This window comes from Chiloscyllium punctatum, chromosome 28 (assembly GCF_047496795.1).
Source record: "Chiloscyllium punctatum isolate Juve2018m chromosome 28, sChiPun1.3, whole genome shotgun sequence".
In the NCBI taxonomy this organism is placed as follows: Eukaryota; Metazoa; Chordata; class Chondrichthyes; order Orectolobiformes; family Hemiscylliidae; genus Chiloscyllium; species Chiloscyllium punctatum.
In genome coordinates this window covers 8,124,912-8,152,195 of record NC_092766.1, presented here as the reverse complement: position 1 = coordinate 8,152,195, position 27,284 = coordinate 8,124,912, and the positions used below count along the sequence as shown (strand labels likewise).

The 27,284-nt window shown below is 51.8% G+C and overlaps 3 protein-coding genes across 5 annotated transcripts; all 3 read right to left on the bottom strand.

The window, feature by feature from the left end:
- Positions 1–651: 651 nt before the first annotated feature.
- Positions 652–6,023, bottom strand: LOC140453889 (leucine-rich repeat and immunoglobulin-like domain containing-NOGO receptor-interacting protein 4). Its single transcript, XM_072548748.1, has 2 exons — positions 6,013–6,023; positions 652–3,453 (listed from the first exon to the last, which is right to left on the bottom strand). Exons 1-2 carry the CDS (start codon positions 6,021–6,023, stop codon positions 1,566–1,568), a joined length of 1,899 nt encoding a protein of 632 aa, XP_072404849.1. The 3' UTR covers positions 652–1,565.
- An 831-nt stretch (positions 6,024–6,854) lies between these two features.
- LOC140453961 (prostate-associated microseminoprotein-like) lies at positions 6,855–10,486 on the bottom strand. The gene is made up of 3 exons (XM_072548844.1): positions 8,038–10,486; positions 7,808–7,916; positions 6,855–7,377 (listed from the first exon to the last, which is right to left on the bottom strand). The coding sequence occupies exons 1-3, from the start codon at positions 8,135–8,137 to the stop codon at positions 7,203–7,205; spliced, it is 384 nt and encodes a 127-aa protein (XP_072404945.1). The 5' UTR covers positions 8,138–10,486; the 3' UTR covers positions 6,855–7,202.
- A 12,289-nt stretch (positions 10,487–22,775) lies between these two features.
- Positions 22,776–26,875, bottom strand: jtb (jumping translocation breakpoint). Of its 3 annotated transcripts, none has more exons than XM_072548842.1 (6): positions 26,771–26,875; positions 25,565–25,674; positions 24,621–24,661; positions 23,685–23,770; positions 23,447–23,526; positions 22,776–23,289 (listed from the first exon to the last, which is right to left on the bottom strand). In XM_072548842.1, the coding sequence occupies exons 1-6, from the start codon at positions 26,801–26,803 to the stop codon at positions 23,133–23,135; spliced, it is 507 nt and encodes a 168-aa protein (XP_072404943.1). In that variant the 5' UTR covers positions 26,804–26,875; the 3' UTR covers positions 22,776–23,132. The 3 variants fall into 3 exon arrangements, with proteins under 3 accessions (XP_072404943.1, XP_072404942.1, XP_072404941.1); XM_072548841.1 differs by having other exon boundaries at positions 25,565–25,807; positions 26,771–26,841; XM_072548840.1 differs by lacking the exon at positions 26,771–26,875 and having other exon boundaries at positions 25,565–25,903.
- Between the last annotated feature and the right edge of the window lie 409 nt (positions 26,876–27,284).

Sequence of the window (27,284 nt, the reverse complement as noted above, 5' to 3'; positions counted from 1 at the left end):
ACTCCAAGGCTGTGCCCTAGTCTCTCCTTTTAATGGAGAAAGTGAGGACTGCAGATGCTGGAGATCGGAGTTGAAAATGTGTTGCTGGAAAAGCGCAGCAGGTCAGGCAGCAGCCAAGGAGCAGGAGAATCGACCTTTCGGGCATAAACCGTCCTTCAGGACGAAGAAGGGCTGATGCCCAAAACGTCGCTTCTCCTGCTCCTTGGCTGCTGCCTGACCTGCTGCGCTTTTCCAGCAACACATTTTCAACTCTCTCCTTTTAATGGAAACACCTTCCCAATGTCCACTAGTTTGTAAGTTTCTATTGCATCCTCCCCCATTGTCGGCTCCAACACTCTCCTTCCCCTGGAACTTCATTGAGAGAGAAAAAAAAGTCCAGTTCACTAGGAGGACCTGAAACGTTAACTTTGCCTTCACAGATGGTGCCAGACCTCTGCTTTGGTTCCGGGTCTGGAGCACCACATGTGCTTTCGGTTTTTATATGAGATTTATTTGGGGAATCTGGTTGGCGTGGACCAAATGGACACAAGGGTCTGTTTCCCTAATTATAAAATAATCTCAAGCCTCCTGCCAAATAAGGAAATAGCCTTGCACCAAAGTGCATGACCTGACCCATGGCCACGTCACTAAGAGAATGAGACAAACAAACAGTCCCCAGGAGATTCACTTTAATTGATACAGTGAGGTGACGTCACGGGCATGACGTTCGCATCTGCAACATCAACGTGCGGCGTGATGACGGCATGGCGTCAAAGGCAAGGGACAATGCTGAGCGCGATGACGGCATGGCGTCAAAGGCAAGGGACAACGCTGTGCGCGATGACGGCAGGGCGTCAAAAGCACGGGACAATGCTGAGCGCGATGACGGCATGCGTCAAAGACAAGGGACAACGCTGTGCGCGATGACGGCAGGGCGTCAAAAGCACGGGACAATGCTGAGCGCGATGACGGCATGCGTCAAAGACAAGGGACAACGCTGTGCGCGATGACGGCATGCGTCAAAGACAAGGGACAACGCTGTGCGCGATGACGGCAGGGCGTCAAAGGCAAGGGAAAACGCTGTGCGCGATGACAGCATGGCGTCAAAGGCAAGGGACAACGCTGTGCGCGATGACGGCATGGCGTCAAAGGCAAAAGACAACGCTGTGCGCGATGACGGCATGGCGTCAAAGGCAAGGGACAACGCTGTGCGCGATGACGGCATGACGTGAAAGGTGCGGGTCCAGATGATTTTGGGGGGCGGGAGAGCGGTGCTGCAAAAGCAGAGCAGGTCAAGCAGCATCCGACATGCGCGGGAATGGACGTTTCGGGCAAAAACCCTTCATTGGGAATTAGCGATGAAGGGCTTTTGCCCGAAACATGGATTCTCCCGCTCCTCGTGTGCTTTCCCAGCAACACACTAATCTCCAATCCCCACTTTCACCAAGTTGACATTCGGGGCGTGTCTACGTGAGGCGATGACGACATGGCGTCAAAAGTGGGATCACGGCCACGTGGTACGCTGACGGCGTGACATCACGGTCACGCTTACCCATGACGACATCGCGTCGAGTAGACGCCCGCCGTCACACCATCTTCATGTTGTACTTGGCGTCTTCTCCCTCCCCTCCGCCGCCACCGCCCCCGTGCGGCACAAAGTCCACCTGGATGTTGTTGTGTTTGATCGGGCCCTTGGCCCGGCTCCAGGCGAACAGCAGCGAGAAGCAGACGGTGACCACGCTGAAGAAGGAGGCGAAGCCCATGGTGGTGGTGACCAGCAGGGTCTGGGTGTCGAAGGGGTAACCGGGCCGCACGCCGCCTCTCCCCGCCGGCCGGAAGACGCCGAGCTCCTGCGGCGACAGCGGCCGCACCCGCAGCGTGGCCGAGGCGGTGTCGTTCCCGCCAGCGTTGCGGGCCACGCAGCGGTAAATGCCAGCGTCCTGCGGGCGGACCGAGGCGATCTCCAGGCCGCCGTCGGGCAGCAGGCGGCTGCGGCCCAGCGCCGGGCCCGAGAGCGGGAAGGGCCCGGGGGTGGGGGCGCCCAGCCGCTGGCGCCGGGGGTTGAGCCACAGGATGTCCGGGGGCGGGTTACCGTCGGCCGAGCAGCGGAACGTGACGGGCCGGCCTTCGCGGACCGAGAGGCGCTGCGGCCGCTTGTCGCGGATGCGGGGCCGGCTGCAGAGGAAGGAGCCGGGCGGCGGCGGGCGGTCGAGGCGGAGGCCGCGGTGGGCCTCCGGGGTGCGGCAGGCGGGCGCCGGGCCCAGGAAGCGGAGCCGCCGGCGGCGGCGGGCCACCCAGTGCAGGCGGCAGTCGCAGGCGAGCGGGTTGTCGCCCAGGCCCAGGCTGTGGAGGCCGGCCGCCGAGCGGAAGGCCTTCTCGGGCAGGCTGCGGAGCTGATTGGACGTGACGTCGAGCAGCCGGAAGTAGAGGAGTCCGCGGAAGGCCTCCGGTTGGACGGCGAGCAGGCCGGCGCCGACCAATCGCAGCTCCTCCAGGCGGGTCACGTGGCGCAGCATCCCCGCGCGGATGACGCGAATGGGATTGTGGGAGAGGTCGAGCCAGCGCAGGGCAGGCTGGGATTGTAGGCCCCGGTAAGGCACCGAGCTCAGGTTGCAGCGAGTGACCGACAGGCGCAGCAGCAGCTCGGGCCCCCGGAGGCTGCCTTCCTCCAGCTCGGACAGGGAGGACCATCCGTCCAGCTGCAGCAGGCGGAGGGCGGCCAGGGGCCCGAAGGTGCCGGCGGGGAGGCGGCGGACCCGGGCGAGGCCGAGCAGGCGGAGGGCGCTGAGGTTGGCGAGCGGCTGCAGGGAGAGGGCGGACGGGGCGGCGGGCAGGGAGCCGCCGGTGACGGTGAGCAGGCGGAGGGCGGGTAGGCCCTCCCACAGCCTCGGGCCCAGGTAACCGAGCTGCGGGCCTCCCACCTCCAGGCGGCCGAGGCGGCGCAGGCCCCGGAAGGTGAGGTCCAGCAGCGCCGGCAGCGGGTTGGAGCCGAGCTCCAGGCTCTCCAGGGCAGCCAGGCGGCCCAGCGCCCCCGGGGACAGGTACCGCAGGCGGTTACGGTCGAGGCGGAGGCGGCGGAGCTGCCCGAGCCCGGACCAGGCCCCTCCATCCTCGGCCTCCTCCTCCTCCTCCTCCCCCTCTCCCCCGGGCAGCTCCGACACCAGGTTCCCGCTGAGGTCCAGCTCCTCCAGCCGCCGCCGCACCGTCGGCCCGGACCCCCGCGGCCACTCCAGCCGCCGGAGCCGGTTGCGGCTCAGGTCGAGCACCCGGGTCCCCCCCGGGATCCCCGCGGGCACCGACTCCAGGCCCCGGCCCGAGCACTCCACCGTCCGGTTGTCGGGCCAGCAGCGGCAGGGGGACGGGCACGAGAGGCCGGGCTCCGGTAACACGAGGAGGAGGAGGAGGAGGAGGGAGAGAGGCTGCCACCCCCGCCCGGGCCCGGGCTCCCGCTCCGGACAACATCCTCCAGCCGCCCTGGAACAGACACAGAGGGAGAGGGGGCGCGGGTCAGGCTCAATTCACTCCCCACTCCCTCTCTCCCCTCCTCTTCTCTTCCCCCCCCCCCCCTCTTCCCCCCCCCCCCTCTTCCCCCCCCCCCCTCTTCCCCCCCCCCCTCTTCCCCCCCCCCCTCTTCTCTTCCCCCCCCCCCTCTTCTCTTCCCCCCCCCCCTCTTCTCTTCCCCCCCCCCCCTCTTCTCTTCCCCCCCCCCCCCTCTTCTCTTCCCCCCCCCCCCTCTTCTCTTCCCCCCCCCCCCTCTTCTCTTCCCCCCCCCCCCTCTTCTCTTCCCCCCCCCCCCTCTTCTCTTCCCCCCCCCCCCCTCTTCTCTTCCCCCCCCCCCTCTTCTCTTCCCCCCCCCCCTCTTCTCTTCCCCCCCCCCCCTCCTCTTCTCTTCCCCCCCCCCCTCTTCTCTTCCCCCCCCCCCCTCTTCTCTTCCCCCCCCCCCCTCTTCTCTTCCCCCCCCCCCCTCTTCTCTTCCCCCCCCCCCCTCTTCTCTTCCCCCCCCCCTCTTCTCTTCCCCCCCCCCTCTTCTCTTCCCCCCCCCCCCCTCTTCTCTTCCCCCCCCCCCTCTTCTCTTCCCCCCCCCTCTTCTCTTCCCCCCCCCTCTTCTCTTCCCCCCCACCCTCTTCTCTTCCCCCCCCACCCTCTTCTCTTCCCCCCCACCCTCTTCTCTTCCCCCCCCACCCTCTTCTCTTCCCCCCCCACCCTCTTCTCTTCCCCCCCCACCCTCTTCTCTTCCCCCCCCACCCTCTTCTCTTCCCCCCCCACCCTCTTCTCTTCCCCCCCCCACCCTCTTCTCTTCCCCCCCCCACCCTCTTCTCTTCCCCCCCCCACCCTCTTCTCTTCCCCCCCCACCCTCTTCTCTTCCCCCCCCACCCTCTTCTCTTCCCCCCCCCACCCTCTTCTCTTCCCCCCCCCACCCTCTTCTCTTCCCCCCCCCACCCTCTTCTCTTCCCCCCCCCACCCTCTTCTCTTCCCCCCCCCACCCTCTTCTCTTCCCCCCCCCCCCACCCTCTTCTCTTCCCCCCCCCCACCCTCTTCTCTTCCCCCCCCCCACCCTCTTCTCTTCCCCCCCCCCACCCTCTTCTCTTCCCCCCCCCACCCTCTTCTCTTCCCCCCCCCACCCTCTTCTCTTCCCCCCCCCACCCTCTTCTCTTCCCCCCCCCCACCCTCTTCTCTTCCCCCCCCCACCCTCTTCTCTTCCCCCCCCCACCCTCTTCTCTTCCCCCCCCCCACCCTCTTCTCTTCCCCCCCCCACCCTCTTCTCTTCCCCCCCCCCACCCTCTTCTCTTCCCCCCCCCCACCCTCTTCTCTTCCCCCCCCCCACCCTCTTCTCTTCCCCCCCCCACCCTCTTCTCTTCCCCCCCCCACCCTCTTCTCTTCCCCCCCCCCACCCTCTTCTCTTCCCCCCCCCCACCCTCTTCTCTTCCCCCCCCCCACCCTCTTCTCTTCCCCCCCCCACCCTCTTCTCTTCCCCCCCCCCACCCTCTTCTCTTCCCCCCCCCCACCCTCTTCTCTTCCCTCTCCCCCCTCCCTCTCCCCCCTCCCTCTCCCCCCTCCCTCTCCCCCCTCCCTCTCCCCCCTCCCTCTCCCCCCTCCCTCTCCCCCCTCCCTCTCCCCCCTCCCTCTCCCCCCTCCCTCTCCCCCCTCCCTCTCCCCCCTCCCTCTCCCCCCTCCCTCTCCCCCCTCCCTCTCCCCCCTCCCTCTCCCCCCTCCCTCTCCCCCCTCCCTCTCCCCCCTCCCTCTCCCCCCTCCCTCTCCCCCCTCCCTCTCCCCCCTCCCTCTCCCCCCTCCCTCTCCCCCCTCCCTCTCCCCCCTCCCTCTCCCCCCTCCCTCTCCCCCCTCCCTCTCCCCCAACTCTCTCTTCCCTCCCTCCAACACTCTCTCTTTCCTCCCCCCCCCCCCCATCTCTCCCTCTTTTTCTCTCTTCCCCCCCCCCCCCCCCATATATCTGGTGGGATATATGGACAACACAGACAGAGAGACCTGTGAGGACTGGTCTTCACTGCCCTCCCTGCGAACACATTTCTTCAGCCTGTACCCAGTGGCTGGGAGAGTCAGTGAGATGAAGATCTGGGTGCGATCCTCCCCTGCTCTCTCTGTCACTCTCTCACACACGGTCAGTTCAGGTGCTCAAGAGAATGTGAAGAGGGAACTGGGTGTCACTTCTTCGTCTGTGGCCCCCTAGTCTGTCTCTCTGAGCCCGGTAGCCCCTGGGGTGAGGGTTACCAAGTGGAAGGTGGGCATTTTCCCGTTCCAGAGGATGCTTCCCCCTCCCGCCTCAGAAACCACTGATATTTTGTGCTGCTCCAGAGCCACCTCTCACCATTATCCCCCCACCTCCTCTATCCCTTATGTCCCTTCTTCACAGACCCCTCGACTTGCCATTTGGCCCCATTACTCTGCCGTGTTTTCTAGTTGCTGTTCACAGCCCATTGCCTGAGGCCTGAGGGATGTGAGTGCTGAGGATTCTTGCTGCCTCCTCTCCGGGTTTTTTTAAAAATGTTGCAGCTTCTGATTAAAGATGACAATTACCTCATTAACATCGTACTCCTGAGGAAGCCGTGGATTTTTGTTCAGTCCTGAGTTGCAGCTGTAACTCCAGGACTGGCTTCGTTGCACTGACTGTCAGAGCAGCTCTGTCAGTGTGGATTTATCCCGCTCAGATCTGGTTACAGGTCATACTCCAGCTGCAGCCAAGTGACTAAGTTTCCAACAGCCAGCACATGGTCAGGTTACAGGACAAACATTGTCCCTCTGAATATTTAAACATTCAACACCTTGTCGCTTTCTTTCTTTAGTCAAAAGTGAAATTACCTGCTTGTAATTTGAAGAGGGCCTGGTGTCACCCATATTGATCACCTGAGCTGTTCACTGTCAGCTGAAGACTCAGATTTAGAATGAAGCTTCCTTTGTACTGTCCCCATCAAATACCCTCAGGAAAGATACTACCTGGGTTAGATACAGAATAAAGCTCTCTACTGGTCTGAAGTAAAAATAAACAATATAGAGATTTCTTGACACTTCCCATAAAAACCCTCCCAGGGACAGGATGGGGTTAGCTAAAGAGTAAAGCTCTCTCTACACTGTCCCATCAGACACTGAGTACACGGACAGCACAATACAAATATCCTTTGATACTGCGAACAGCGCAATCTCGATAGATAAAGCTCCTCTACTTTAAGCCCACCTAACACTATCTCTAGCGACCACTTACACGGCAGATACAGAGTAAAGTTCCCTCAAACACCAACGAGCAGAAATTGCCGGAGAGGCTCAGCAGGTCTCTGGAGAGAAGGCAGAGTTAGCATTTCCCACCCTGTGACCTTTATTCAGAATGCGCATTCTGTCCCATTAAACAGTGAACCCAGGAGAAGGTATTTCTGCAGTTTTTTTTATTATTGCATCAAACAGAAACCAACCACAGATGAGAGCCGAAACATAGAGGAGTGTTCTGTGGGAATCTGTGAGATTAACATAACCAACTGACTGTTAGATCTGTATTGTTCTGTGTCATCAAGACTATCCTTGAAGGTGATCTGAAGTTAGCCATTGATCACATGGGGCTAACCGCTTCCCCTCTTTATTATCACCTTTGGTGATATCTGCTGGTTTCTCATGGACTGAAATTACAGCCCAGGGATATTGATGGAATACTGAAAGCCAGCTCAGGCCCAGCCTGTGAAGCAAAGGCTGGTTCCTGCTTCCTGTTGGCTCCCCAGATGTTAGATGAATGCGTTTTCCTCTTCCTTGTAGTTGTTCTGAAGCCGAAGACGTCCCATGGTGGTTTTACTGATGCATGGGATCTTGTGGTTGGCTTTCATAACGACAGCCAGAAGGCATGAGCTGGGTCGCTGAATAAGTTCGCACCAATCAGGGTAATCGACAGGCTGGGGCACGCTATTAAGAAAAGACAGGCTGAGAGAGCATATTATACAACCCCCACCCCAGGCTGTGTTAAATCCACGGAGAGTACATACCCCCAAGCACAGGGTTAAGATATGGAGTAAAGCTCCCTCTACACTGTCCCCCATCAAACACTCCCAGGACAGGGACAGCATGGGGTTAGATACAGAGTAAAGCTCCCTCTACACTGCCCCCATCAAACCCTCCCAGGACAGGGACAGCATGGGGTTAGATACAGAGTAAAGCTCCCTCTACACTGCCCCCCCCATCAAACACTCCCAGGACAGGGACAGCACGGGGTTAGATATAGAGTAAAGCTCCCTCTACACTGTGTCCCCAGCACCCCCAAACCCAACACATTCAATGCTGGTTGAGATCCAGAATGTCCCCATGAAGTGCTCCTGCTGTTTTGGTTTCTACTTACCTGTCACAGCAGCCGACTCCAAAGGGCTTCAGGCAGATACATTGGTAACATTCTTCATTAATCCAAGTGTCTCCAGTCTCCAGCCTGACACCTTTGTGTTCACAGGTGGCTAGACCAAGATACAGACAGGGGTTAGTGTCAAAGGAAGCCAGTTGGTTGCCCATCCCACTTCATAACCACTCACTCTTACGATAACCTCCACCTCCCAGGTTAACAGAAATTACTTTCACCTTTGCCGTTAAAGAAGCATTCTCCTGCGGTGTATATGGTGTGAGGGAACAGAATCAAAGCTACGCACAAAAATCTCACTGCACCCCTCAGCAGCACCATGGCGTAAATCAGTTGACGTTGCTGGCTGTGTCTCTATCACCACTGTCTGTGTCCTTGTCTGTCTCTTGATCTGTTGGCTTCCTCACACCCTTTTCTACTTGTTATCTCTCTCTCTCTTCGACGTTACTGTCCTCCCAGTCTTCCCATATCCTCAGTCTGTCTGCCCTTCCCACAGCCTCTACCTGCAACTGTCCCTTAGTCTTGCAGCAGAGAATACTCTCCTCTCGTCCACTTATTTCTATTTACGATCTTTTTCTGCTGTTGAATATTTCCTTCCTGCTGCTGAGTCGTTTCTTTTCCTGCTGTCCTGTCCTTCCCCCATTAACTCTGGGCAGTCCCTCTCCTATTTATACTGGTCCATCGTTCTATCAGTCCCATTTCTAACAGTGTGTTCATAGATTGATGCGCACACCATCTGTCTTGGTGATAAGGCCAGGTTCTTCCTGAGCCTTTATTTATTTACTGGTAAATGACGACGATGCGGTTGACACAGTGATGTTAGATAACAAGGCCTCAGGATGACAGAGACCTCTCCGTTATATCATCAGAACACCATACCCTCTTATCTGATACTTGCAGCATCTACTGTGCAAATTGCTAGAGATGACAAGTTCCTGAGATCAGTTACTGATCTCATAGTTTGCCTAGAGGAACAGGAGTAGGCCATTGGTTTTGACCCTGCTTTGACTGATTATACTCTGTGATATTTTCCTGCATTACCTCCATATTCCCTCATGTCATTATTTTCCAGAATCCTGATTTGTTTTGAAGCTGCCCTGTCTCTGAGGTTCCACAGCCCTCTGGACAGAGTATTCTACCAATTCACCATCCTCTGTGTGAACAAATCCATCAGCTCAGTCTGAAGTGTCCTGCTTCTGCTCCTGAGATTATGTCCCGCAGTTCTCAAGTCATCAGCCAGGGAAAGCATCTGATCTCCCTCCACCCTGTCATAACTTGAGAGGATGTTGCACTTGAAGGAGATCACCTCTGCTATTTAGAAACTTATCGACCCAATCCTGTCATCCCAGGGATTAACTGGTGAACCTCTACTGCACTCCTCCTATGGCAAATGGAACCTCCCTTAGATAGGGGGACCAAAACTGTACAGAATACACCAGACGTGTTCTATACAACTGTAACCAGACATCTTTATTCCTGTGATAGGATCTCCTTACAATGAAGGCCAATGTATTAATTTGTCTTTCTAACTATTTGTTGCACTTGAATACCAACTTGCAATAATTGAAGAACAAGGACACCAGGTTCTTTTGGATACTCGCACTCCCCAAGCCCTACTTATTTTCTAGCAAAGTAACTTAACTTCATGTTTATTCATATTCTATTCCATCTGCCATCTTCCAGTCCATTCACTTAGCGTGTCCGATTCCCCTCATAACCTCCTCACCATTTACCGTCCCATCCAGCAGATATGGACGTATTCCAACTGGGGTCCACAGCTACATAGGATTGTGGTCCTGGCACTGATCCTTGTGGTACCCCACTAGTAACATCCTGCCATCCTGAGCATGATACATCTGTAAAGACATTGGAACGTTTCTGTACTTTGAATAAAATGGGAGAATCGTGTTAAGACCCAGGAGTGACTGCACCTCTGAAAACAACTGACTGGAACTCATTGTGAGCTGTGTTTACACTGCTGATTTGCACAGTAGTGGGAGAAGAAAGATAAGACCCCTCACCACCAGGGGTGTATGTGTGCAGAGTGAGAATTGGCCAGCAGTAAGTTGCTGATTGGTTTATACCAATGTGACCAGTTGTAGATGCCAGAAGATGTCAGGATGTGATGACAGGTCTCTGGCTTCTGAGCTGGGAAACACCTTGGGTGTTTACATTACAGGGTGAGTAGTCCCAGGACTGCTGGAAGAGCAAGTTCTATCTCTGGTCAAAGTTCCTGAAGCCTGATTATTTTCTCCTATCAGATGCCTTTAACCAGTCACCGAGAAGCTTTGTAATTTATGTGCCAATTGCCCTGTGCCTCCTAAGAGGTGAAAGGTCATGAAGATTGGAAAATAGAGATCTGGATAAGTAAAGAAATGCCTAACCCTTTGAATCGTGTTCCCCCCTCCCCCAACACACACACACTACCATAACACCTGTTTTCTTCTTGTATCTCCAGTCATTTTACAGGTTGGTTAAAGTATCAGTGAGTGGGAGTTATATCTTCATAGTGTACAGTTTTGCTTGTGGATAAAATGTATTCATTAATAATAAACAGTAGTTGTTAAGTATGGGAGCTTGGTTTTTTATGTTAACCTGATTCCTACGCCCATGTAACTCGGGGGGCTGTGTGTACTTTGAGCCAATATTAATGGAGTTTGAGGATCAGCACACTTCCCCAATGGGCTGGTGACATTGTTTATTCCTGCTCTGTTTCTGCCTATCAATCAAGTCTCAATCTGTACTTATATATTTCTCCCAAGGCCATGCACTCTAACTTTGTTTATTAACCTCATCAAAAGCCTTACAAAATCCAAATACATCTCATCCACTGGTTCTCCTTAGTCTATGCTGCAGATAATATCCTAAGCAAATCCAACATTTCTCAAAGCATATGATCAGAAAATGGTCATTCAATTCATCATGTCGGTGTTCACTGAAACGAGCTGCCAATTCTAATCTTTTCTAGCACCAGTCTACAGCCTTCAGCAATTCAAGGGCACGTTAAACTTTCTTTTAAATGAGGTGAGGGTTTCTGTCTCCATCACCAAACCAAGCAGAGAGCTCCAGACACCCACTACCCATGGGTGAAATAGCTTTTCCTCATGCTTCCTTTGATGTGCCTACCAAACCTGTTAAATCTGTGCCCTTGGTTACTGAACTCTCCATGAGGGAAGATACATCTTTCCCATTCACTCCATCCAAGCCCCTTATTAAGTTGAACTCCTCGGTTGAATCACCCCTAAGCCTCTTGTCATAGAGATGTACAGTATGGAAACAGATTGTTCAGTCCAACTCATCTGTGCTGAGCAGATATGCTCACCTAATCTACCTCCATTTGTCAGCACTTGGCCCAGATCCCTCCAAACCCTCCCTATTCATATACCCATCCAGATGCCTCTTAAATGTTGCAATTGTACCAGACTCCTCCACTTCCCCTTACAGCTCATTCCACACACGTACCACCCTCTGTGTGAAAAGGTTGCCCCTTGGGTCTCTCTCATATCTTTCCCCTCTCACCCTAAACCTACACCCTCTAGTTCTGGACTCCCCGGCCCCAGGGAAAAGACTTTGTTTATTTATCCTATTGGAGCCCTTCATGAGCTTATGAACCTCAGCTTCCGACGGTCCAGAGATAAAGGCCCCAGCCTGTTCAACCTCTCCCTGTAGCTCAAATCCTCCAACCCTGGCAATATCCTTGTAAATCTTTTCTGAACCCTTTTCAAGTTTCACAACGTCCTTCCGATAGGAAGGAGACCAGAATTGTGCACAACATTCCAAAAGTGGCCTAATCAATGTCCTGTGTTCTTAAAAAAAAACCTTGGCTTAATGACTCTCCTCAGCTTGAAGGAACCATGATGAAGGGCTTATGCCTGAAATCTCGACTCTCCTGTTCCTCAGATGCTGCTTGACCTGTTGTGCTTTTCCAGCACCACACTCTCGACTGTAATCTCCAGCATCTGCGGTCCTCATGTTCGCCTCATTACAGCCTTGATCTAGTACTCAATACCTTGCCCAATGAAGCAGTGTACCTCATGATGTATTTGGCACCTTATTCACCTGCTCTGCCACCATCAGGGAGCTATGGACATGGACCACATGCCTGGTGTTTTTATCCTTTTGGTTTCTCCATCTTCCATTCGCTACCTTCCCACCCACTCAACCAGACACTACCTTCCCACCCACTCAACCAGACACTACCTTCCCACCCACTCAACCAGACGCTACCTTCCCACCCACTCAACCAGACACTATCTGCAGTCAGTCTTTTCATCAATTACCTGGCTAATTTGTGTTCCCTACAAATTTCCCAGTCATCCCTTGGAGCCATGTCGACCAACAGTGGAAACTATTTTCCACCAAGTATTGTCCATTATTGAGCCAACTCAGCTGGATTGCCCATGTTCCATGGGCCTTGGTCTTTCTAACTAGTCTGCTGAGACTTTTGTCCATGTAGATAACATCCGCTGCACTACCCTAATTGGTCTATCTTGATGAATTGAATTAAGTTAGTAAGACACCTCTTAGGTGAGCATAAGAGGTATAGTTAGTAAGTTTGCTGATGACACCAACATTGGAGGTGTAGTGGACAGCGAAGAAGGTTACCTCAGATTACAACAGGATCTGGGCCAATGGGCTGAGAAGTGGCAGATGGAGTTTAATTTAGGTAAATGTGAGGTGCTGCATTTTGGGAAAGCAAATCTTAGCAGGACTTATACACTTAATGGTAAGGTCCCAGGAAGTGTTGCTGAACAAAGAAACCTTGGAGTGCAGGTTCATAGCTCCTTGCAAGTAGAGTTGCAGGTAAATACGATAGTCAAGAAGGTGGAGTGTCAGAGGCTCAGGGGTGACCTTGTAGAGGTTTATAACATTATGAGGGGCATGTATAGGGTAAATAGACAAAGTATTTTGCCTGGGCTGGGGGAGTCCAGAACTAGAGGGCATTGGTTTAGGGTAAGAGGCAACATTTTTACTCAGAGGGTGTTATGTGTATGGAATGAGCTGCCAGAGGAAGTGGTGGAGGCTGGTACAATTACAACATTTAAAAGGCATCTGGATGGGTTTATGAATAGGAAGGATTTGGAGGGATATAGGCCGGGTGCTGGCAGTTGGAACTAGATTGGGTTAGGGATATCAGGTCGGCATGGACGGGTTGGACCGAAGGCTCTTGTTTCCATGTTGTACATCTCTATGACTCGACATGACCTTCCCATAATAAACCGCGTGACTCTGATTTAATCCAGTGGTGGTTTATCCGGTCTCAAATGTAATAATTTGCTCAGCACTGAGATTGGAGTGACCAGTCCATAATTATTTGACCCATCCCTTGCATCTTTTTCAAATAATAGGAAAACGTTCAAAGACCTCCCATCCTCTGGAAGCTCATCTGTATCCAGTGAGGATCGGAAAATGATCCTCGGGGCATCTGCTATTATCCTCCTTGGCTTCTTGAGGATGCAATTCTTCTGTTCCTCATGATTTATTCACCCCTTCGGTCTGTCCCCCAGCACTTCCCTGTTTACTTCATTGAACATTTCCCATCCCTCTTTAATTGCCTGTGACACCCCTTTTGTGAAAAGACAAACTGCTCGTTGAGCATTCAGTCTACATTGTCTGCTTCCATGTACTAGATTAGAGTGATGCTGGAAAAGCACAGCAGGTCAGGCAGCATCTGAGGAGCAGATAAATCGATGTTTGGGGCAAAAGTCCTTCATGAGGACTGAAGGCAGGGTGCCCTGCAGGGTGGAGAGATCAGTGGGAAAGGGGGTGGGGTTGGGGAGAAGGTAGGCAAGAGTACAATAGGTGAATGGGGGTGGGGATGGAGGTGATAGGTTAGAGAGGAGGGTGGAGTGGATAGGTGGGAAGGGAGATTGGCAGGTAGGACAGGTCATGAGGATGGTGCTGAGCTGGCAGGTTGGAGCTGGGGTAAGGTGGGGGGAGGGGAGATGAGGAAACTGGTGAAGTCCTGGGGTTGAAGTGTCCTGAGGTGGAAGATGAGGCGTTCTTCCTCCAGGTGTCAGGTAGTGAGGGAGCGGCGGTGGAGGAGGCCCAGGACCTGCATGTCCTCGGCAGAGTGGGAGGGGGAGTTGAAATGTTGGGCCACGGGGCGGTGGGGTTGATTGGTGCGGGTGTCTCGGAGATGTTCCCTAAAGCGCTCTGCGAGAAGGCGTCCAGTCTCCCCAATGTAGAAGAGACCACATTGGGAGCTTCGGATACAATAAATGACATTGGTGGATGTGCTGGTGAAACGTTGATGGATGTGGAAGGCTCCTTTGGGGCCTTGGATGGAGGTGTGGGCACAGGTTTTGCAATTCATGCGGTGGCAGGGGAAAGTACCAGGAGGGGAGGGTGGGTTGTAGGGGGTGTGGACCTGACCAGGTAGTCACGGAGGGAACGGTCTTTGCAGAAGGTGGAAAGGGGTGGGGAGGGAAATATATCCCTGTTGGTGGGGTCCGTTTGGAGGTGGCGGAGGATGATGCAGAGGTTGGTGGGGTGGAAGGTGAGGACCAGGGGGGGTTCTGTCCTTGCTATAGTGGGGTGAGGGGCGGAGGTGTGGGATATGGATGAGATGCGTTGGAGGGCATCTTCAACCATGTGGGAAGGGAAATTGCGGTCTTTAAAGGAGGCCATCTGGGGTGTTCTGTGGTGGAACTGGTCCTCCTGGGAGCAGATACGGCGGAGGAATTGGGAATATGGAGGAGGTAGGGTGGGAAGAGGTGTAATCCAGGTAGTTGTGGGTTTGTAAAATAAATGTCAGTGTCAAGTCAGTTGTTATTGATGGAGAGGTCCAGGAAGGGGAGGGAGGTGTCAGAGATGGTCCTGGTGAATTTTACTGGTAGGTACAACCCTCCCATGGTGATTCGTTTGCTCCTTATGTACTGATAATGAACCTTTGGATTTTCCTGAATCGTACTAGTGTTCATATCTATACTTTTCTTTCATAAGCCCCTTTTTTTACTTCTAGATTTTCTGGTAACATTTGAAACATTAGCCCGTTAATGTTTTTCAGGTATTCTCCCAATGTGTGGTCATCAACTTGCTTCTCATAGCCCTCCATTTGTTCGATCAGATTTAACACCCTTGTTTCAGAATGATCTACATGTTATTGAAACTTCACATAAAACCAGGTTCGATTCCAGCCGTGGGTGACTGTCTGTGTGGAGTTTGCACATTCTCCCAGTGTCTGTGTGGGTTTGCTCCGGTTTCCTCCCACAATCCAAAGAATTGCAGGTCAGGTGGATTGGCCAAGCTAAATTGCTCATAGTGTTAGGTGCATTAGTCAGAGGGAAATGGGTCTGGGTGGGTTACTCTTTGGAGGGTTGGTGTGGACTGGTTGGGCCGAAGGGCCTGTTTCCACACTGTAGGGAATCTAAAGGTTTACAGGTTGTTCTGCTAAAATGTGCATTTTGTTAACACAATTTCGTTGTGATGTGATTGACAAATTGGGGACACTTTCTTAAGTGTGAACTTTTCAAACGTGTGGTTGTAACATGATTATATCACCAACATTTTAAATGCTGTTTCTAAAGTGCAGTCAGTTCTTCTTTAACGCGATGGTTACGTTCTTATTTCTCAAAGGTTCCTTTACAGTACGATAGCTAACTAATCCCTTTCTTAGTGCACAACACGAAATCCAAAGTAGCCCAATTCTTCAACATCCTGCTCTATTATTGCAATTACAACACCAAGGGGTCAATGCATTCTTTAATGTAAACCAGACAGCTATCACTGTTTAAGCAGAGTGTTTAGTCAGCTTTTGTAAACAGAGATGTCATCCTATCTTTGAAATAAAACGAAACAAAAGAGGTCCAAACATTACTGAGGCCAGATAGTAACGTTAGTAACCAGAAACTAACAGAAACATAGTGGAAACTGGCTGCATGACAGCTTCCTCTACACTGTCCCCATCTCACTCCCAGCACAGGGTCAGGTACAGAGTAAAGATCATTCTACACTGTCCCCCCCATCAGACCCTCCCAGGACTGCAACAGCATGTGGTCAACTAGAGGTAAAGCTCCCTCCACAGTGTCCCCATCAAACACTCCCAGGACAGAGACAGGGGTTAGATACAGAGTAAAGCTCCCTCTACACTGTCCTCATCAAACACACTCAGGATAGACAGGGCGAAGTTACAGAGTAAAGCTCCCTCTACACTGTCCCCATCAAGTACCCTAGAACATAGAACATTACAGCGCAGTACAGGCCCTTCGGCCCTCGATGTTGTGTCGACCTGTCATACCAATCTGAAGCCCATCTAACCTACACTATTCCATGTACGCCCACATGCTTGTCCAATGACGATTTAAATGTACTTAAAGTTGGGATGGTTGCTGGCATGGTTAAGTATTTGGTCAGTGTTTGTTGGTTTTCTGTATGCGCAGGTTTGTAATTCTCCCTTGTCCTTTCTTTCTACTGTGACATCCAACACACACAAACGAAGCTGTATCAGAACACTATTCCAACGAGCCACCACACACTGCAGCACAGACAAACTTCGGAAAACAGAGGAGAACCACCGACACAACGTATTCAAGAAGAACGGATACTCAAAAAACACAGTGCGCAGATTCCTCAAGAACAAACCACGACAAGCAGACCAAACACAGCCAGAAACCCTAACCACCTTACCATACATCAAAGAAGTTTCAGAAATGACAGCCAGATTACTAAGACCCCTCGGAATCCTAGTAACACACAAACCCACCAACACTCTCAAACAAAAACTAACAAACTTAAAAGACCCAGTACATCCCATGGGCAAAACCAACGTCATCTATAAAATTCCATGCAAGGACTGCCACAAACATTACGTAGGACAAACAGGAAGAAAGTTAGCCACCAGGATACACGAACACCAGCTAGCCTCAAAAAGACACGAGCCTCTCTCCCTTGTAGCCCTACACACGGATGAAAAACTACCACCATTTCGACTGGGACAACACATCTATCCTGGGACAGGCTAAGCAAAGACATGCCAGAGAATTCCTAGAGGCCTGGCACTCCAACCACAACGCCATAAACAAACACATAGATCTAGATGACATCTATCAACCCCTCAGAAAACGAACAGGAAATGACATCACCACAAACCCCAGGAACCCCATCCAGGAGAAAGATATAAATAGAATGCAGGAGACAACAGCTTTGCTTCACTTGGAGGTCGCCACTGATGATGTTACCTAGCCAGGTAATGAAACGATTGGATATCAAACCTACAGCTCAGTGAGCAAACCAACACCCTAAACCTCAACCTGAGCTACAAACCTTGTGAAACCCTTACTACTCTCTGAGTAAATAAACTACCTCTGACATCTGTCCTATATCTATCACCCCTCAATTTAAAGCTATGCCCCCTCATGCTCTTTGTCACTATACTTGGAAAAAGACTCTCCCTGTCCACCCTATCTAACCCTCTGATTATCTTATATGTCTCTATTAAGTCACCTCTCAACCTTCTTCTCTCTAACAAAAACAGCCTCAAGTCCCTCAGCCTTTCATCGTAAGACCTTCCCTCCATACCAGGCAACATCCTAGTAAATCTCCTCTGCACCCTTTCCAAAGCTTCCCCATCCTTCTTATAATGCGGTGACCATTACACAATACTCCAAATGCGGCTGCACCAGAGTTTTGTACAGCTGCAGCATAACCTCATAGTTCCGGAACTCGATCCCTCTATTAATAAAGGCCAAAACACTCTATGCCTTCTTAACAACCCTGTCAACCTGGGTGGCAACTTTCAGGGATCTGTGTACATGGACACCGAGATCTCTCTGCTCATCTACACTACCAAGAATCTTACCATTAGCCCAGTACTTTGCATTCCAGTTACTCCGACCAAACCTTATCGAACGCCTTGCTGAAATCCATATACACCACATCAACAGGTTTACTCTCATCTACCTGTTTGGTCACCTTCTCAAAGAACTCAATAAGGTTTGTGAGGCACGACCTACCCTTCACAAAACCGTGCTGACTATCCCTAGTCAAATTATTATTTTCTAGACGATAATAATTCCTATCTCTTATAACCTTTTCCAACACTTTAGCAACAACTGAAGTAAGGCTCACTGGTCTATAATTACCAGGATTGTCTCTACTCTCCTTCTTGAACAGGGAACCACATTTGTTATCCTCCAGTCTTCTGGCACTATTCCTGTAGACAATGATGATTTAAAGATCAATGCCAAAGGCTCTGCAATCTCCTCCCTGGCTTCCCAGAGGATCCTCGGATAAATCCCATCCGGCCCAGGGAACTTATCTATTTTCACACTCTGCAGAATTTCTAATACCTCTTCCTTGTGAGCCTCAATCCCACCTAGTCTAGTAGCCTGTATCTCAGTATCTCCTCGACAACATTGTCGTTTTCTAGAGTGAATACTGTCGAAAAATATTCGTTTAGTGCTTCCCCTATCTCCTCTGACACCACACACAACTTCCCACTACTATCCTTGATTGGCCCTAATCTTACTCTTGTCATTCATTTATTCCTTAAATACCTATAGAAAGCCTTAGGGTTTACCCTGATCCTATCCACCAACAACTTCTCATGTCTCCTCCTGGCTCTTCTGAGCTCTCTCTTGAGGTCTCTCATGGCTGCCTTGTAACCCTCAAGCACCCGAACTGAGCCTTTACATTTCATCCTAACATAAGCCTTCTTCTTCCTCTTGACCAGAGATTCCACTTCCTTCCCGCACTCTACAGTTTCCTCCCTGCCTGACAGGTATATAATTATCTAGGACACACGGAGCTTTCCCTTGAATAAGCTCCACATTTCTAACGTGCCCATCCCCTGCAGTTTCCTTCCCCATCCTATGCTTCCTAAATCTTGCCTAATCGCATCGTAATTGCCTTTCCCCCAGCTGTAACTCTTGCCCAGTGGTATACACTTATCCCTTTCTATCACTAAACATAACAGAATTGTGATCGCTATCACCAAAGTGCTCACCTACCTGGCCGGACTCATTACCCAGTACCAAATCTAATGTGGTTTTGCCCCTTGTTGGCCTGTCTACATACTGTGTCAGGAAGCCCTGCTGCACACACTGGACAAAAACTGACCCATCTATAGCACTCGTACCCAGTCAATATTTGGAAAGTTGAAGTCCCCCATGACAACTACCCTGTCTCTCTCACTCCTATCGAGAATCATCTTTACCGTCCTTTCCTCTACATCTCTGGGACTATTCGGAGGCCTATAGAAAACTCCCAACAGGGTGACCTCTCCTTTCCTGTTTCTAACCTCAGCCCACACTACCTCAGTTGATGAGTCCCAGGATAGAGACTCCTGGAGTTAAATACAGAAGAAAGTTATATTCTTTTAAACTGACGGTAATGCGCTCTCCACACTACTTCAGCCCTAAATGACTCTCAGTCTACACAGCCTGAGTGATATTTCACTCCAGCATCTTGTCGTTCTGCACAGCAGGTTATTTTCCTGATTTAGATACACTCATTGGGATTAATAAGTACAAGGTCAGGCTGTGTGGTGGTGACCTACACTTAACCTATCAGATTTGTTCAAAAAGACAATGTTTAACAAACACACAAAGGCACTAGGGTCCCAGTGTGACGCACACACACACAAACCGGCTCACACTGTAATGCTCTCTCTCTCACACACACACAAACCGGCTCACACTGTAATGCTCTCTCTCTCACACACACACAAACCAGCTCACACTGTAATGCTCTCTCTCTCTCTCACACACACACACAAACCGGCTCACACTGTAATGCTCTCTCTCTCTCTCACACACACACAAACCGGCTCACACTGTAATGCTCTCTCTCTCTCTCACACACAAACCAGCTCACACTGTAATGCTCTCTCTCTCATACACACAAACCAGCTCACACTGTAATGCTCTCTCTCTCTCACACACACACAAACCAGCTCACACCGTAATGCTCTCTCTCTCTCACACACACAAACCGGCTCACATTGGAATGCTCTCTCTCTCTCACACACAAACCGGCTCACACTGTAATGCTCTCTCTCTCTCTCACACACACACAAACCGGCTCACACTGTAATGCTCTCTCTCTCTCACACACAAACCGGCTCACACTGTAATGCTCTCTCTCTCACACACACAACCAGCTCACACTGTAATGCTCTCTCTCTCTCTCACACACAAACCGGCTCACACTGTAATGCTCTCTCTCTCTCTCACACACAAACCAGCTCACACTGTAATGCTCTCTCTCTCACACACACAACCAGCTCACACTGTAATGCTCTCTCTCTCTCTCACACACAAACCGGCTCACACTGTAATGCTCTCTCTCTCTCTCACACACAAACCGGCTCACACTGTAATGCTCTCTCTCTCTCACACACAAACCGGCTCACACTGTAATGCTCTCTCTCTCACACACACAAACCGGCTCACACTGTAATGCTCTCTCTCTCACACAGAATCAAACCGGCTCACACTGTAATGCTCTCTCTCTCTCACACACAAACCAGCTCACACTGTAATGCTCTCTCTCTCTCTCACACACACAAACCAGCTCACACTGTAATGCTCTCTCTCTCTCTCACACACAAACTGGCTCACACTGTAATGCTCTCTCTCTCACACAGACACAAACCGGCACACACTGTAATGCTCTCTCTCACACACACAATCCAGCTCACACTGTAATGCTCTCTCTCTCACACACACAAACCGGCTCACACTGTAATGCTCTCTCTCACACACACAAACCGGCTCACACTGTAATGCTCTCTCTCTCACACACACAAACCAACTAACACTGTAATGCTCTCTCTCTCTCACACACACAAACCAGCTCACACTGTAATGCTCTCTCTCTCACACACAATCCAGCTCACACTGTAATGCTCTCTCTCTCACACACACACAAACCGGCTCACACTGTAATGCTCTCTCTCTCACACACACACAAACCGGCTCACACTGTAATGCTCTCTCTCTCACACACACACAAACCGGCTCACACTGTAATGCTCTCTCTCTCACACACAATCCAGCTCACACTGTAATGCTCTCTCTCTCACACACACAAACCGGCTCACACTGTAATGCTCTCTCTCTCACACACAAACCGGCTCACACTGTAATGCTCTCTCTCTCACACACACAAACCGGCTCACACTGTAATGCTCTCTCTCTCTCACACACACAAACCGACTTACACTGTAATGCTCTCTCTCTCACACACAAACCAGCTCACACTGTAATGCTCTCTCTCACACACACAATCCAGCTCACACTGTAATGCTCTCTCTCTCTCACACACAGAAACCGGCTCACACTGTAATGCTCTCTCTCACACACACAAACCGGCTCACACTGTAATGCTCTCTCTCACACACACACAAACCGGCTCACACTGTAATGCTCTCTCTCACACACACAATCCAGCTCACACTGTAATGCTCTCTCTCTCTCACACACACAAACCGGCTCACACTGTAATGCTCTCTCTCTCACACACACACAAACCGGCTCACACTGTAATGCTCTCTCTCTCACACACACACAAACCGGCTCACACTGTAATGCTCTCTCTCTCCCCCCCCCCCCCCAACCAGCTCACACTGTAATGCTCTCTCTCTCACACACACAAACCGGCTCACACTGTAATGCTCTCTCTCTCTCTCACACAAACCGGCTCACACTGTAATGCTCTCTCTCACACACACAATCCAGCTCACACTGTAATGCTCTCTCTCTCTCTCACACACACACACAGAAACCGGCTCACACTGTAATGCTCTCTCTCTCACACACACACAAACCGGCTCACACTGTAATGCTCTCTCTCTCACACACACACAAACCGGCTCACACTGTAATGCTCTCTCTCTCACACACAAACAGGCTCACACTGTAATGCTCTCTCTTTCACACACACAAACCGGCTCACACTGTAATGCTCTCTCTCTCTCACACAATCCAGCTCACACTGTAATGCTCTCTCTCTCTCTCACACACACACACACACAAACCGGCTCACACTGTAATGCTCTCTCTCTCACACACAAACCAGCTCACACTGTAATGCTCTCTCTCTCTCTCACACACACAAACCGGCTCACACTGTAATGCTCTCTCTCACACACACAAACCGGCTCACACTGTAATGCTCTCTCTCTCTCTCACACACAAACCGGCTCACACCGTAATGCTCTCTCTCTCACACACACACAAACCGGCTCACACTGTAATGCTCTCTCTCTCACACACAAACCGGCTCACACTGTAATGCTCTCTCTCTCTCACACACACACAAACCGGCTCACACTGTAATGCTCTCTCTCTCACACACACACAAACCGGCTCACACTGTAATGCTCTCTCTCTCTCACACACACACAAACCGGCTCACACTGTAATGCTCTCTCTCTCACACACAAACCGGCTCACACTGTAATGCTCTCTCTCTCTCACACACAAACCAGCTCACACTGTAATGCTCTCTCTCTCACACACAAACCGGCTCACACCGTAATGCTCTCTCTCTCTCTCACACTGTAATGCTCTCTCTCTCTCACACTGTAATGCTCTCTCTCTCTCTCTCTCTCACACCGTAATGCTCTCTCTCTCTCACACTGTAATGCTCTCTCTCTCTCTCACACTGTAATGCTCTCTCTCTCTCTCACACACTGTAATGCTCTCTCTCTCTCTCACACTGTAATGCTCTCTCTCTCTCACACACAAACCAGCTCACACTGTAATGCTCTCTCTCTCTCTCACACACACAAACCAGCTCACACTGTAATGCTCTCTCTCTCACACACACAAACCGGCTCACACTGTAATGCTCTCTCTCTCACACACAAACTGGCTCACACGTAATGCTCTCTCTCTCTCTCACACACAAACCGGCTTACACTGTAATGCGCTCTCTCTCTCTCACACACATGCATACACACACAAGGCTCAGAGTAACACACACAGACACAAATAACCTTAAACTCGAGAGTCACTTCTACTGGAGCCACACGAGGGTGGCAGAGGCAATAATTGGTGTATATTTTGATCATGGACTGAACAGATGATGGAATTGAGTTGGTCAGATTGCACTGGACTGAGGCTTCTTGCCTGAAACATCGATGTTCCTGCTCCTCAGATGCTGCCTGACCTGCTGTGCTCTTCCAGCACCACTCTCTCGACTCTGACTCTCCAGCATTTGCAGTCCTTATTTTCCCCTGCACCGGATCGGAGGCAGGCCTACACAGAACACTAGGTAATACTGATTGGAGTGCTCCGGTCTGTGTGTGCTTATTTGTATTCAGCTGTAACCACACTCAGTCTCAATGTCTGACAATGAGGCAGCAATCAGGTCAAATTGATTCAATTTGTCTCCGGACCTTCTCAGAGGCCAGTCTGTCCAGTGCTGTCTGACGGTGAATGACCAACACGGAGAAGATGATGGAGAGTGTTAGCATGGTGCCTTCGAACCTCCAGAACAGAGTCTCCTCCATCAGTGCGGAGCGGCAGCTGCAGAGGCACACAGTACAGCATTGTGAAACAGCCTTAATACGATAGGTTAGAGCCATAGACAGTCCAGCGGTCAACTGTGCAACTCAATATCCCTACCCCTCCCAGCTCCATTCCACACAACATCCCCATGAACAAAGAACCCAGAAATCCCTACCTTTTATATTCCTCTCGCTGGGACTCGGAGCAATTGATCTTTTCCACAAATCCTGTTGTACTGCAGGCTTCTCGGGTTTTCTGTAAAGAACACAGGAGTCAGACTGTGATCAACAAATTGCTCAGGTGCTGGGCAAGGCCCCATCTGTCTCTGCCACTCCCCCTTTCCCCTGGCACAGGGCCCCAAACCCTCCCTTTTACACCCACACTCCCAGCAGTCACCTTTCCAGGACACTTACCACCTCAAAGCGTGTGCACTCCTTACAGCTCTCTGCCACAAAGAATTGTTCGACCTGCCAACACGGGGCGTTTGAAACGGTGCTCACTGTGAATAGACAGCAACATGGAACTACACGGACAACACAATAAAGCTCCCTCTACTCTTCTAAACTGAATGTAAAACTCTCTCTACGCTGCCCACCATCAAACACTCCAAGATACAGGGACAGCACAGGGTTACATACACAGTAGAGCTCCCTCTATGTGTCCCCTACTAGACATTCCTGGGACAACATGGGGTGAGATACAGTGTAAAACTCCCCTTACACTGTTCCTCACTATCAAACACTTGTAGGACAGGGGCAGCATGGGATTAGGTATAGAGTAAAGCTCCCTCTACACTATCTCTCCCCCTGCCATCAAACACTCCTGGGACAGGGACAGCATGGGGTTCAATGCAGAGCAAAGCTTTCTCTACACATTCCCCATTCGGCAGACAAGGCGGTGGAGTGAATGTCTGAAATGCTCTACTCTGTGGGTGGGGTGGGGTGGGGTGGACTGGAGTGGAGTGGGGTGGGGGGATGTTACTGAATTTTTAGAAAATTGATCCTTAGATGCGGGTGACGCTGGCTGGGTCAGCACGTATTGCCCATCCCTAATTGCCGCTTTAGAAGGTGGGAGTGGGCTGCCAAGTGCAGTTGCTTTGGGAGCCTGCACTGTGCTGTGCTGTTAAGGAGGGTTTCTGCTGCAAAGGATTGACTCTCAGGTCAGAAATTCTCTTCAAGTGTTTCCCTCCTGCTAAATGCTGATCTCTTGGTTACTCGTCCCAGTTATTTCCTTACATGCCTGATGTAAAATGCATCTTATAATGTTTGTGTGTAGTGCCAGGGCTGCTCTTACCCAGCAAGGTGCTCGCAAAATGACAGTTGTTCATTTTGAACAAAGTAGGAAGATACCTGAATCTTTTCCTTCATGTGACGTCAGAGATTCACTGAACCTGAAAGATAATAACAGAAGTATCATGACTGACAGTATTTCACGTCTCATTCTTACCAGCTTGATTGATTTCCCGTTCCTGTAGGCAGGGTCACTGGACAGTGATCAGGAGCAGGACTGCGGCTGATTTATGAAGTCATAGAACATGGAAACAGATCCGTCGACCAAACTTGCCTTTGCCAACCAGTGTCCCAAACTAGTCGCTTTGTCTGCACTTGGCCCATATCCCTCTAAATATTTCCTATCCATATGCCTATCCAAACATCTTTTAAATGTTGTAACTGGACTTAGTTCTACCACTTCCTCTGGCAGCTCATTCCATATGGGTGGCATGGTGGCACAGTGGTTAGCACTGCTGCCTCACAGCGCCAGAGTCCCGGGTTCAACTCCTACCTCAGGCGACTCTCTGTGTGGAGTTTACACATTCTCCCTGTGTCTGGGTGGGTTTCCTCTGGGTGCTCCGGTTTCCTCCCACAATCCAAAAATGTGCAGGTCAGGTGAAGTGACCATGCTAAATTGCCCGTAGTTTTAGGTGAAGGGGTAAATGTAGGAGAATGGGTCTGGGTGGGTTACGCTTCGGCGGGTCGGTGTGGACTTGTTGGGCCGAAGGGCCTGTTTCCACACTGTAAGTAATCTAATATAAGCACCATCCTCCGTGTGAAAAAGGTCCCCCGTCTCTCTTCAGATCATTAGCAGGAACCCTGGCTGTTATTCTCCCAGAGATTTAATGGGGTTCGGGGCGTAATACACCAATACTTAACCAGCATCTTCAAATCAATATTTAATGGGGTTGTGTTTTACAATCTGGATATTTCATGGGGATCAGAATTTAACACTCGGGATATTTAATGGGGTTTGGGGTGTAACAAACCGGATATTTAATGGGGTTTGATTTCTAACTCACCGGATATTCAACATGAAGAGATAGAAGAGAGTAAGTCGGAATGATTGGCTGGTGTTTGTGCAGCTGAAAGGCTGACCATGTCTGCAGCTGCTGATTGGATCCTGGGCCTCCTGTGATTCACAATTCAAAGACATGATTTGAGAGCAGCAAATGATAGAGCTTGCAACAGCCTGGAGCCCTTGCATAGCATCAGGCATCATTATGGGGAATCCTTGTAATCGTCCCGAGCCGTGGAGCAGGCTTCTGGTAAATAACAAGGTGGAGGTATGATGACATGAATCCCCACGTATGACCCCACGCCCCAACATTTATCAAATAACCCCTGTATCTAAAACTCAGGTAGATCACACCCCCTGACACCATCATTCTCAGGGACACCTCTTCCCCGCTCCCCCCCCCCCCCCACACACACCAGACCCCCGCAAACCCCAGGGACACCTCTCACCCCCCTCCTACACCAGACCCCCGCAAACCCCAGGGACACCTTTCCCCCCCTACTCCCCCCCACAAACCCCAGGGACACCTCTCCTTCCCCCCCCCCTCCACACCAGACCCCCGCAAACCCCAGGGACACCTCTCAACACCCCCCCCCCCTCCACACCAGACCCCCGCAAACCCCAGGGACACCTTTCCCTCCCTACTCCCCCCCCGCAAACCCCAGGGACACCTCTCCCCCCCTACACCCCCCCCCCCAAACCCCAGGGTCACCCCCCCACCCCTTAAACCCCAGGGATACCCCTCCCCCCCACCCCTCTCAAACCCCAGGGATACCCCTCCCCCGCCCCCACACTCCCCAACCCCCAGGGACACCCCTACCTCCCCCCCCCCCAACCCCAGGGACACCCCCCCCCACACCCCAGGGACACCCCCACCCCCCAGGGACACCCACCACCCCCCCCCTCTCAAACCCCAAGGACACCCCCCACCCCCCCAGGACACCCCCCACCCACCCCCTCTCAAACCCCAGGGACACCCCCCACCCACCCCCCTCAAACCCCAGGGTCACCCCCCCCCCCTTAAACCCCCAGGGACACCCCTCCCCCACCCGCTCTCCCGGGGGTTTTATTCTGGAACATTCCAGCGGGGCCCACAGCAGTAATTCTCTCCCCCTCCCCCTATCCCGGGTATTTGACTCTGTCTCTCTGGTTTTCCGGGTGATTCTTTCTCCAGGTATGTTTTTTCTTTCCTTCTCTCTCTCTCTTTCACCTTCGGCCTGGTTTTTTCCGCCGCCGCCGCCATCTCCTGGCGGGACGTCGACGATCGTCACCGGGCCAAGAGCGACCCCCGCCCCCCGGCGCCACAACAGCGACCCCTGCAGCAGGCAGGACCAGGGGGAGTAACCTCCCTGAAGGGCACCTCCCAGCGGCCAGCACCAGCAACACCAACTAGTCCTCCAGGAACAGTGCCGCCCTGCAGGTTGGAGGTAGCTCTTCAGGAACGCGACTTGGGAGAAATTCCCCCCACTACCCTCAGTCATTCAGAGGGGCAAAGGCAGCAGAGAGAGGGGAACTTGAAGGGGGGTCGTGTTCCCTTCTGAGCCCCTCACCATCCTGACTTAAAAATATATTGCTATTCCTTCAGTGGAGCTGGATCCTGTTTCAAATCCAGTAAGCTCAGAGGATGTATTGACTGGAGAAACCCCAGCGCAGGTTCAAACAATCCCTGCAGAGTTCAAAAGGGGAAACATCAACTCTAGCAGATTCTCAACTCCCATAGACTT

What these genes read in the sequence shown, in the direction of transcription:
- LOC140453961 (XM_072548844.1), bottom strand. Translation starts at nt 8,137, where the DNA reads ATGGTGCTGCTGAGGGGTGCAGTGAGATTTTTGTGCGTAGCTTTGATT. An exon ending in ATGCTTCTTTAACGGCAAAG is followed by an intron (nt 7,917 to 8,037) that starts GTGAAAGTAATT and finishes ATCTTGGTCTAG; the next exon opens with CCACCTGTGAACACAAAGGT. An exon ending in GGAGTCGGCTGCTGTGACAG is followed by an intron (nt 7,378 to 7,807) that starts GTAAGTAGAAAC and finishes TTTTCTTAATAG; the next exon opens with CGTGCCCCAGCCTGTCGATT.
- jtb (XM_072548840.1), bottom strand. Translation starts at nt 25,872, where the DNA reads ATGTTGGGGCGTGGGGTCATACGTGGGGATTCATGTCATCATACCTCC. An exon ending in CTCTTCATGTTGAATATCCG is followed by an intron (nt 24,662 to 25,564) that starts GTGAGTTAGAAA and finishes ATTATCTTTCAG; the next exon opens with GTTCAGTGAATCTCTGACGT. An exon ending in AGTGCACACGCTTTGAGGTG is followed by an intron (nt 23,527 to 23,684) that starts GTAAGTGTCCTG and finishes TGTTCTTTACAG; the next exon opens with AAAACCCGAGAAGCCTGCAG.